The sequence below is a fragment of the Equus przewalskii genome, chromosome 19, assembly GCF_037783145.1.
Source record: "Equus przewalskii isolate Varuska chromosome 19, EquPr2, whole genome shotgun sequence".
NCBI lineage: Eukaryota > Metazoa > Chordata > Mammalia > Perissodactyla > Equidae > Equus > Equus przewalskii.
Window position 1 is genome coordinate 62,621,171 of NC_091849.1, and position 12,208 is coordinate 62,633,378.

A 12,208-nucleotide genomic window follows, 5' to 3' on the forward strand; every position below is an offset into this window, starting at 1 on the left:
TTTTGCTCAATTCAAAGGTTAACTTTCTTGCGGCTCCTGGTTAGAGGATGAGCACATGAGGTTTTTGTAAATTCAAACACAGACTTCCCTTGAGCGCAGTCTCATGTGCTCTGGAGGTCGTCCTTGGAGCGAACAGCAGGTAGGAAGGTGGGCGGTTCCCCAGGTGAGCGCAGCTCCTGGTGCCCTCCCTCCCTCTGTGAAGCCCCTCTCATCTTCCTGAGCAGATGCGTTTGGGGGGCTGACGTGCGTAAGTGGTCCTGTGTGCTGCCTTGGACGGAGTGACTGGAGGACACGTTTCTCATTGAGAGAGATGGCTCCAACCTCGTTGTCATCAGTGAACTGGAGTGAGGAAACCCTGGGGAAGCAGTTGTAATGCCCTAGGCAAACGGTCGCCTGCAGGCTGTGGCTGTGAACACGGAGGTGCCAGCGAAGATGTCGACAGCAGCGGCTGCAGAGTCTGCCAGGAGGGTGTGGCCTTAGACTCAAAGGGAGGAGATTTTCAAGGAGGAAGCATTGGCTAGGACTAAATGCGGTGGTGGCAAAGTAGGGCAAGGGCTAACGAGGGATTTGTAGGCAGATCCCTGCTACTTTTCAAAAATAGTGTCATTATTCCACTTTTTCTCCCAAAAGGAAGATCACCTGACTTGTTTTCCTCCGTTGCTCTGCTGTCACCAAGGAATCCTCCCGTCGTCTGTGTCTGGAAAGCACTTCAGCTCGCAGGCAGCTATTGAGCATTTGCTGTGTGTCAAGCTGCGCTCTCTTCCTGGGCAGAGGCCAGGATGGAGTGCACAGGGCTCTGCGCCGTGAACACGGTGCCAGGGTGGGGTGCTGCGCATGCCTGTCCAATCTCGGTGCCTTCGGGTGCTGTTACAAACTCAACATAACAACTGTAGGCACTTGGGCAGGCGGCCACTTTGCAGCCCCTGGGTTTTGGGAGGAAGAGCCAGTAGGCCTGACTGAACAGAGCGCGTGATGTGGCCTACAGCGGGAGTGGGGCTGCGTCTTGTGGGCTCAGGAGCCCTTCGTTGCCTCAGAAGGGAGCTCGGGCCAAGTACTGTGCCTGGGCTGAGTAGTGAAGCCAGCCCCTGCCCGCTAGGTGCGTTTAGAGGGAGGGCAGGCGACTGTCATTAAACCATTCTAAGGCTGGACAGGAAGGGGCACCAGGAAAAGCTGCTCAGGCTGGTTAGGGCAGGTGAGCTTTCCAGGCGCACCACCAGACTTCTGTGGGAATCCTGGGCTTACTGTGTAAACTGTCCTGCTGTGAGGGTTAAACTGAGATACTTTATATAAAGCTTTGATCAGAGTACCTGGCAATAGAGCTTAAATAAAAATATTAGTGTTAAAAATGTGTTATTAAAATGCAAAGTTTTATATTCTTATTTCCTTTTAGTTTATAAATTGTTGTTCAAAGGCACTTGGAATGGGCCAAGGAGAAGACGCTAAATATTGTTTTAAATACTATGTTTACCTTTACTCATTTGGATTATTGGTGTCAGATGAGTTGTGGTATAGCCACTGTTAATGGAATCGAGTCTTACTCACCATATTGAGGATTTCTAGATGATAGAGACTGGCCTTCGGGACTTTGTCATAGTTGAAATGTTGCCTTCTCTCCAAGTGTCTGTCAGCGTCACCATGTGAGGCAGGCCAGTGCATGCGTGCTGGCACGCCTTATGTTCTGTGAGATGGAGCGCTGGGTTTTAACAACTTTTTTTCTTTACTTCAAAACATTTTAACCTTTTCTTGTAAATTTCTGCTCTGTGTGCAGTTTAAAATAGTCATCTACTAACTCAGTGTTCAAAGAAAATGCCAGCCTGGAATCTTAAGGTAACATTGGAAAAAAAGTTACCCTCAGCTGCTAACTGAAGGCTTGCTTGATCCTTTGCCTTTGAGATTGAGATGTGTCTTCATTTTACCACGTTGTCCTGATTTCTTCTGTTTGCTCCTTGCCTTTTCGAGGGGTCCTTTGTGCTTCATTATCATTCTTTATGATGTTCTGCCCAGCTAAGTGTCTTCCATTTGCCTCAGGCTTTTCTTGTACTCTGGATCTCCCATTATTTGTACTGTCCACCAGCTGCTGTTTCTGCGTACTGATTGAGGGGCCACTGCCCTCCTGCTGCCGCTGCTCCCACCGAGCTGTAGCTGAGCAGGGGGCACACACATGCCCAGGAGCCTGTCTGTGGTGAGCTGTGACTGCTGTTTGTACAGACGTCCTTCTCGCACAGAAGGCAGTGTCTGCAGCTCCCACCCTGAAAGAGGACGTTTCCCTTTGTCTGTGTATGTGCACAGCCGCGCACATTTGTGCACACAAAATGCAACCCATGTTGGATTTAAATTATGGTGATTGGTACTATTTAACTCATTTAATTCGACTAAGCCTTATTCTTTCTAAATCTTTAAATTATCTGACAAACTGTATTTTTGACACGTTGGTGTTCTGTTGCTTTTGTGGCCTCTGAGCTTTTTCAGTCAGCAGAGACGGCTCTTAGTGGACTCTTGATCAAAGGATGCATTAAACTCCCAGCCACTTGTAAACACTGTTGATGCAACACTGATTGTATCCACACCTGCTTCTCTCTGATGACCACGTCCACCTGGGTCCTTCACTGAAAATTGGGAGGCTGGGGGCTGGTAGGAGGACAGTGGAGTGGGGAGATGATTAGGCGGGGTGTGTGGTGCTGAACGGGTTTTGAATGGTTTATGTTACTGCTTCTCTAACTTAGTACAAATAATTATAAACTACTTAAAAGTTGGTTTTTAATTTTCACAATTTTAAGTGATTTCTTTGTAGTTTGGGACAGTTGTAATTACATTTTTTGTGTGTGGTTTAGAGAAAAGAGCACTCACAGTTTGGGGTCAGAAGACTGTTCCACGGCAGGTTTTGCCCCTTAACCAGGGAAGTGACGTTGAGCAACTTGTAATCTGTCTGCACCCTAGTTTTTCTAACTGGAGATCATGAAAGGAGATGGCCCTCCCATCTGTAATGGAGACGAAAATGATAACGTGGAAACGTTCTTTAAAAACATCCAGGCAACATGTGATGTTTATAATGATGGTAATGATAGCTAGTCTTTAATTGTCCTTTTAAAGTACTGAAAATAAAAAAAAACAACCACCTTCAAAGTGAATTAAAACAATCTTTTTTAAAGAAGGTGTTTAGCAAGCCAAATGTAGTAGTAAGTCAAATCAGCAAACATTGAAATCAATGGGAAAAACCATTGGGAACTTGTATTTGCAAGGCTGAGAAGTTGTCATTTAGGCTAAGGATTTGTTTTTCAACAATTCTGTGAATGCTTAGCTTTCATAGCAACAAGGAAGATTGATGGGAGTGAAATCCATCCTATTAGGGGAATCATACGGGGAGAAGACTGATTGGGGTAGAGAGAAGAGAGGGCAGCGGGTGTGTTCTAGACTTGAGAGCAGAGCAGAGTCACCTGTGCCCATCATGAGGCTGGATAGAGAGAAGCCTCGGGCAGGTTGGGAGAAAGTTCCTTATCTGATGTTTTTGGAGCTAAAAGAAAATCTTCCCCAGTCACTTGAAAATAGTGTCAATCTGGCCACAGAGATTCTGTCTCTAAGCACACGCTTCCTCCCTCTCATTCTAAAGGATCCTACAGCCCCTTGGTCTTACAGTACGAGTTGACTTTCGTGACAGCTCCATTAACTCTTGTTGGGGAGGTTACAAAGAGAGCCCAGCTCTGTTGTTTGTGAGGTATGCCTTTCTGAGATTTCAAAAGGCCACTTAAAATTTTTTTCTTACGGAATAAGAGAGTGGAGTTGTTGACAGTGCAGCAGTCATTCCCTGCAGGCTTGCTGTTAGGGGCATGCGTGCTCAGTGGTCTGTCTGTAATGGTGACGGTCTGGAAACGGCCTCAAGTGCTCACCAGGGAATTTTATGTGAAGAAAACTATTTGTGTCTTGTATTTGTGTATTTACATTGTTTCGAGCATATGTTTATAAGCACAGGAAATGTATGATAGAGACATTTCTATTGTGGTGAAATACGTGACATAAAATTTACCATTTTAACCAGTTTTAAGTGTACAGTTTAGTGGCATTGAGCACATTCACGTTATTGTGCAACCATTGCCACCTTCTGTGGTAGGGAACTTTTAGTCTATTCATTTTTGCATGGTTTGCATCTCTCACAAGAAAATGAGTAAGATAACACATGAGGCTTTGCTCTAGCCCTGGGACACTGGACGAGTTCGACTCTTGGCCGTCTGTAAGTGGGATGAGTAGTAGTCCCCATCACAGCTTCGTTAAAAAGATTAAACCAGGGGCTGGCTGTGTGGCCAAGTAGTTAAGTTTGTGTGCTCTGCTTCGGCGGCCCGGGGTTTCGCCAGTTCGAGTCCTGGGTGCGGACATAGCACCACTCATCGAGCCATGCTGAGGTGGCATCCCACATGCCACAATTAGAAGGACCCACAACTGAAAAAAATACACAGCTACGTACTGGGGGACTTTGGGGAGAAAAAGGAAAAATAAAATCTTAAAAAAAAAAAAGATTAAACCAGGGTGGGTGTGTGTTTCTGTGTGTATTTGTATTTTTCAGGCTTGGCACAAAACAAACACCACGCTAAGTGCCACTCTTCTTTTTATTAGTCACATATGTGATCCTAAGAGTGTGAATGAAAAATAAGATTCATGGGGGCCGGCCCGGAGGTGCAGCAGTTAAGTTCACACGTTCCGCTTCTCAGCGGCCCGGGGTTCACCAGTTTGGATCCTGGGTGTGGACGTGGCACCGCTTGGCAAAAGCCATGCTGTGGTAGGCGTCCCATGTATAAAGTAGAGGAAGATGGGCACAGATGTTAGCTCAGGGCCAGTCTTCCTTAGCAAAAAGAGGAGGATTGGCAGCAGTTAGCTCAGGGCTAATCTTCCTCAAAAAAAACAGAGAAAGAAAAAAGAAAAAGAAGATTCAAATCCAAGTGAGGTGCTGTGTGGTGCTGCACAGGTGGGACGCTGTGCTGCCAGGTGCTGAGTAGGGTGCAGATTTGAAAGTAGAAATAAGTTAATATTCTTAGTGGACTGTAATGTCCTATTCAGAACAGACTTTAAGTTTCTGAACTATGCACAGTTTGTAAAAGAAGTGAAGACAACGTTTGCCTGTAGTGGAGGAAGCGCTGGGTCCTCACCCGTGCGCCCTGGCTCCCTGGTGCTCTGTACGCTGGATTATGTCCCCTGGGAAACATCAGTTGGTAGTATTTTTTCAGTTTACCAAAAACTTAATAATAGTGTTTTCTCATGTTTAAAATTTTTTTCACAAATTTGTCCTGTTAGTCGGCTATTACTTGAAAAAGCAAAAAATTTTAACTGAAAAACTGGAAATACTTACACTCAACTTATCAGCTGTTTCTTTTTCTGCTTTTGGTCCTCTTGGTTGTAGTTTGTTTGAGGACATGTGCTTGTTTCTGAGTTTAAACTGCATATATATCATCAGTCATATTTTCTGCAAATAAAGTGCCTCCTTGCTCGTGGGGGAGAAGGGAGCTGTCTGTCTGGGGAGTTGGGTCCCAGCCCCTCGGCAGCTCACAGGTTAGGGCGTGTGGCTCACATGGCCTTGCCGCTCGAGTTTCCTTACTGCGCTGTCATGGACACCACGGTAACAAGATGCTCCTGTCGTCGTGTTTTTAATCTGGAATACCTGTCCATTTACAATTGTCTATTTCTAGTTAGTATTTACATGATGTATGTGAAACGGACTAGGAAACACAAGACAGCTCTTTCAAGAGGTCTCACTTCAAAATGCATGTTGCCATTTGAAAGGGTTAGAAATGAAAGAAGTTCCCTTCGTGTATGAGTCCTTTTTGAATTCTTTTATGTCACAGCTGTGTCTTAGCTTAAAATTATGTTTATTGTTAGTAATAATCTGTGCATTATTTTATTGCTTCACCTTTAAATTGTCAATAGTGCTTGATGGAGATATACAACACATGCAATACAGAGACATACGTAGTACTGTAAACATATCATCACTGAAAATGATTGAAAAATATTTGCAGTTGATTCCTTCCAAACTAACCTTTTGTGGGTTTCACACTCCCTTTTATAAATTAAGTAGTAAAAAATATTTTATTGTGACCATTCATTCATTGAAATTAATGACAATTTGTGATTCACTGAAGCTTAAACAGGGAATTAAAGATACCAATTTCTATAGTTATATTTCAAAAAAGAGAAGAAACCTGTGAGTTTCTGTGGGTTGTGGTAGAAATACCCAATAGGTGGTAGACCTCCATTAAACTTGTCAGATATTTGAGTAGCTGCTCTGCAAGACATCCCGCTCAGTGTTGAAGAGGTTTGGAAAGATGACAGACCTGCCTTTGAGGAGTGTGTGGTAGATGAGAGAGAGAGCAGATGAGATGGGAAATTGTTAAAACAGCAGCTCGATGCGGATATGCGTCCCGGAGATTAGAGTTGTGATTCTCTGAACCGTTCCTTGGTCGTGGCCACAGAAGCCTGAAGGACGCGCGGTGTTCCGTTCCCTGGAGTGCCGCACTCACAGACTCTCCACCCCGCTGCACCTCCCACCCCTGCCACCTGGTGAGTTCTGCATGAACATGGAAAGGAGATAGAAAGTAAACTTAAAGAAATCTTTTTGAATGGTAGGGTGAGCAGGAAGCTGATAGAGGATGTTGGCACTCTCTGAGAGTTCCCTTCCTGGTGCGGTTCCGTGGCTCGGTACTGCCATCACTGGAGGTGGCTGTGCTGGAATAGAGGGTTCATTTCAGAGTCTTATGGATACTTCCTGTAGAATCAGTTTATATAGTGTAGGTTTGTTTTCTTTCTTTCTAACCAGTTTTTTTCCTTATTGTAACTTTAAAATTCAACACTTCAGACATTTTAAATCATGAAAATTTATTTCCAAGGTAGGTGGATGATATGAAATGATATCCGAAACATTCGTGTGCACACACACATTTTTGGAGAGGTGTTATTAGTAAGGACATGGTATCAAATCCCAGCTCAGCCAGCTATCTCAGAAGCAGTGTGTGTCTCATACGGTTATGGGGATTAAATGAGCTACTATACGTGAAGCTCCCAGAACGGTGCCTGGCACATAAGGAAGCGTCAGATGCAGAATAATGTGAAGAGTGTGGTACTACTGGTTAACAAGGGGTTTGGATAAGTACCTAGAAACCGGTGGGTAAAGAATATTTCTGGGAGAATAAGCAAAATTGGAAATCATGTTTTTGGGAAAGAGGCTACAACCTCGGGTAGAGAGGGGACACATATTTTGTTATCAACTTTTTGAACCATTCTTTTTTTTAAACCATATATTAATTTTTAAAAGAACGCCATGTTTCAAGTAATTTAAGAGATTCTACTTTAAGACAAGAATCTATATCCATGTTCTTCTCAGATGGCCCTGCTGAGGCACCAGTGACCAATGGGAACACGACCACAGTGCCAGCCCTGAATGATGATCTGGACATCTTTGGACCAATGATTTCTAATCCCTTACCTGCATCTGTCATGCCCCCAGCTCAGGTATGTGGTAGGAATATGGTTTTACATGATTGCCACTTATTTTCTTTTTGGAAAAGTGTCAGAATTTCAATTTTGAAAGATTTGTTTCTGAGCAGTCACTGATTTTTGAAAGCCTCTGTTCTTAAGCCCAGGGTTGGCAAACTAAGCCTGCAGCTTGTCTCTGTCAATAAAGTTTTATGGGAACACAGCCACTCCATTCGCTACATCTTGTCTGTGGCTGCTTTAACGCTGCAAAAGCAGGTTGAATGCTTAGACACTCTGGGACCACAGAGCTTCAGTGTGCACTGTCTGACGTTTACCAGCTTGCTTTAGGAAACAGGTTTTTTAGCATGAGCAAGTGGGAACACTCAGACTGCGTGAACCTTGCCTGAGATCAAGGAGCTCACTCACTCCAGAAGTTATTAACTGGGTGTGTCAACGCTGACCAGCAGCCACTCGTCTCAGGCTCGACCGACCCATCCCCGGGAGGGTGTTTGCCTCTGCTTGAGGAAAACTGAGAATCAGAAGTTCTAGCAAATTCAGTCCTCATGTTCTTCTTATGAAGGTCAACTGTTCACAGTTTATCTTCATCAAAGCTTTTAAGCCATAAAATCTTTTTTTATTTTAGTGGCTTTAAAAAAACTATTTAGAACATAATATTAATGATCAGGATTTTTTTTTAAGTATTAATGGTAAAGAAATGTTGAATTGCCTTCTTAACATTACATGGAATGTTTTGCCTTTTTTAAATTGTACTATATTTAAAGTGTATAATGGTTTGATATACATACCCATCGTGAAGGCACTCCTACCATCATCTTAATTAACACACCCATCGCCTCACATATTTAACCTTTGGGGGTGAGAGCACTCAAGTTCTTCTCTCTCAGCAGATTCCAGTGGTACAACAGTGTTATCGACTGTAGGCGCCATGTTATGCATTAGCTCCTCAGGCCTTGTTCATTTATAACTGGAGGTTTGTGCCCTTTTACTAACACCCCCCACCCCCCTTGCAAACCACCATTCTGCTGTTTCTGTGAGTTTGACTGTTCTTTTAGATTCCACATGTAAGTGATGTCATACAGCATTTGTCTTTCTTTAAGATGAAATAGATGAACTTTCAGGAGTACAGTTTACTCTTAGATATACAACTTTAAGATTCTATTTTAAATATATACTTTACAAATAAACAACCAGTTTGCTTCAGTACAGCATAATTTTTGAGGTAAAATATATTCCTTTCTCTAGAAAAACTGCGCCAAGTGGAAATTGTTTCGATGTAAAGTTTTAATAAGAAAGAACCTAGGTTGTATTAAGACGACTAATTACATATATTTTTATTACATATATTTATTATTATGATAGTCGTTGTATAATTACTACTGGAATTGAGCAAATAGATTTCTTAGGAATAATTAGTTTAAATGGATCTTTATCAAAACTGCAGCATTAATGTTTATTTTCAGGAAAGATAGCTTTATTTTATGGTTTTGCTACTTCTCCTCCCCCTCCCCCAACACATAAAAAGAGGGACTAAGTGTTGCCACTATTGTGTCAGTTAACATTAATTACCTTGTGAATTTGTGCAGGCCTGGGTATGCATATGATAATAAAAAATTCTCTAATGCTAGTATTGTGTCTTTGGAAGGACGCATTTAGTGTATTTGACAGTCTGAGCATGAAAAGCAGTTTCTTTCGGTCTAGCGTTCTAGTGAGGCTTTATATCTGCTGAACTCCTTTAGATGCCACTGGGTGTGAGAGTTGCTTTTCGACTGCTGGAGAATCACACCCCCGTCTGAGGCATCGGTGTGCCTCCTGTGTTCTGTCCAGCGTCAGAGCAGCGAGTGGACCCGTGTAGACCTCACTGGACTCTTAGGTAGCGCCGTGCTGAGGAGTGTGGGGGTAGTTCCCCCTGCTGTGAGGGTTGGGCCGGCCTCATGCTCTGGGCATTCTGATAGCATAGAGGGCTGAGTTTTTCACTCATACCAAATTCTGTTTTTGTAGCATTGTTTTTGGACCAAAATTGTGCCAGACATATTGAGCCCTATAAAGTATTTGATGAACAGAATTATCTGTCACCCAAACTAACATGTAAAGATTAAAATCCAGGCATGTTTTCAAAGTAATGTTTTTGAAAATGGGAGGAGGGTAAGTCAGGTTAAAGCACACATTTTATACATACACTGCTACTTGGTAATGCACTAGTTTTGGTGGGTTTTTATTATGTGAAATTGATTGGAGACTAATAGGAATTACTCTGAATCCTATATTTGTTCACTCCTGATTTTATTTTCTGAGCACAGTACAAATTCTAGTAGATTTTCCTGCTCGGTTGAACATGAGATCATTGATTTTACTATCTGCTTTACTCGTCTGGCTGTGTAGTCTTCCTGAGGGGCTTGGAAATACCCAGCTCACCGGAGTGTACATGTGTGTGAGGGTGCAGGGGAATCGTTGCCGAGTCCCCAAAGGTGACATGTAGAAGCCATCCCTGTCCTGTTCTGTCTGCAGTACACACGCACCAGCTGTGACTGGTCCTGCTCGAGTGCTCTCCACCTGTCCTTGGTTTAGCCCTAGGATCCAGACAGCCAGAGGGCCTCTGGTTAGGGATCCTTCCTGCAGCCTCCTGAAGTGTCACTGACAGGCAAAAGTTGTCCCCTTATCCTGGAGTTCTAGTTCTGGCAAATGGAGCGCTGAAAGAAAGAAACCGCTGAGTGCTTACTGGTCATGCAAACCGCTGAGTGCTCACTAGTCATGCTCTTCGGTTGGACTGTTCTAGGCGGTGTCCGTGTTGAAGTAGATGTTCCATGTTGTCTGCCTTCATCAGAAGAAAATCCATGTTTAGAGCCTGTATTAGTCAGGCTGCGCCAGGAGACTGGAGTAAAGCTTTTGCAGCCACTTGGGGTTTTCTTGTAGTTGTCTCTCCACAGGGAATAGACCCCATGGTTTTGGCAGGTTTTTAGATTAAACAGACACTAAACATGATGAAAAGATCAGTTAGAGATCTAAAAAGACAACAACAAAACAGCAAGCTCATAGATACAGAGAACAGATGGGCGGTTGCCAGAGGCACGGGTGGGGGCGGGGGGGAGAAATAGATGAAGGGGCTCAAGAAGTAAAACAAAACAAAACATCTGTCAAATGAATGAATGTATGTTGGCTGAACTGCAGTCTGAATCATCTCATAAAAACAGAATACAGAATTGATTTTACTTATTCCACTTTCATTCAATAAATAGTATTTCTAACCTAGTGTTTTTATCATAATGTATGCATATAGCCCATGAGTGAACAAACATACATTTAACCATATTGGACAAAAAGAAAAAGATCACTGAGGGAGGTAGTTGCTTGTTATCTGACAACATTAACAATGCACATTGTGCTTAAGCCTGCCATTGTGCACAGCTCATCTTGTGGTCACCAAGCGGTTCTGTAAGGTAAGTATCCTGTTCTCTCATTTACAGGAGTGAGACGACGGGGTGAGTAGAGGGCAGGAGGTAGGAAGTGGTGGGCAGAGCCCTGGTCCTGGCGGGCTGCTGCAGGGCCCACACTCTCAGCCTGGTGATCTGCTTCTTCCCTGGCAGTTCACATACGTTGTGCTCAAGCACCTGTTATATTTGCTGTTCCATCATGTCTAATTTCTTACACATTTCAGATCTTTTGCAAAATTAAGTGGCTTTTTCTTTCCATCTCAAAATTCTTGCTTAATTCATCATAATAGATTCAAAATATTGTTCTGCTTAAATTAGTTTGTGAACACAATGCTTGGATGATAATTTATTGCAAAGTTTTTTAGCCAAGACTTTAAATATTTTAAGTTTGTTTAAATTCAAGGCAAATCATATACATGATCTTTAACTTCTACTTGCTACTCACTTTATTCTATAGTTTGAGAAGACTTTTAGCCAGTTTTTACACTAGTCTTGGTAGAATTCTTTGAAACTCTTCATATCTAAAACAAGTCCATGTAAACAAATGTGAATGTGATTGAATATTTAATGACCACATCATTAAAGTCAGGTTATCAGTTGTAATTGTATAATACTGTGTGCAAGATAGGAGATTACGTGAAAATTTTTGTTTTGTGTTAAATCTCTGCAGTTTATTTGCATTTATGTTCATTCACCCCTTGTCTGAAAGTGGAGTGCAAGCTAGGGTCGAGAGTGTAGTGGCTGATGTTTGCTGTGCTTCATTTCTGGATAGACTAGAAGTGTTCTCAGGTGGGTAAAACTGACCCAGAGGCCTCCTCATGGCTGAGCAGTTACGTTTGCCTGCTCCACATTGGTGGCCCAGGGTTTCACTGGTTCAGATCCTGGGCGCTGACCTAGCACCGCTCATCAGGCCATGCTGAGGGGGCATCCCACATGCCACAACTAGAAGGACCTGCAGCTGGAGTATACACCTATGTACTGGGGGGCTTTGGGGAGAAGAAGAAGGGGGAAAAAAGTTGGCAACAGATGTTAGCTCAGGTGCCAATCTTAAAAAAAAAAAAACTGATTTAGATTAGGCTTATAAAAATATCACAATGCATCTTTTGGGAAACAAGCCCCCCCTGCAAAACAGACAAAATCAGCCATTACAGGAGCCGGTTGCAGTCTGCTGTAGTTGTAGAAATGTTCTTTATTCCAAGGAAGGGACACCAGTTCCTTGAAGCACTGGTTGCTGAGGATGCCTGAGGCTCTCCCGGGAGTGGTGGTCCTCAGGCAGGAGCCACATACCATGTGGTTGGGATATG

General features: G+C 43.2%; 1 protein-coding gene across 5 annotated transcripts in view; it reads left to right on the forward strand.

Annotated features, from left to right (window-relative positions):
- The window catches only part of SMAP1 (small ArfGAP 1), a 159,291-nt gene that overhangs the window by 142,519 nt on the left and 4,564 nt on the right, over nt 1-12,208 (forward strand). For all 5 annotated transcript variants that reach the window (XM_070584886.1, XM_070584885.1, XM_070584887.1 and 2 more), the window contains one exon: nt 7,364-7,491. In XM_070584886.1, the coding sequence (XP_070440987.1) occupies nt 7,364-7,491 (128 nt within the window). The remainder of the gene's footprint in view (nt 1-7,363; nt 7,492-12,208) is intronic.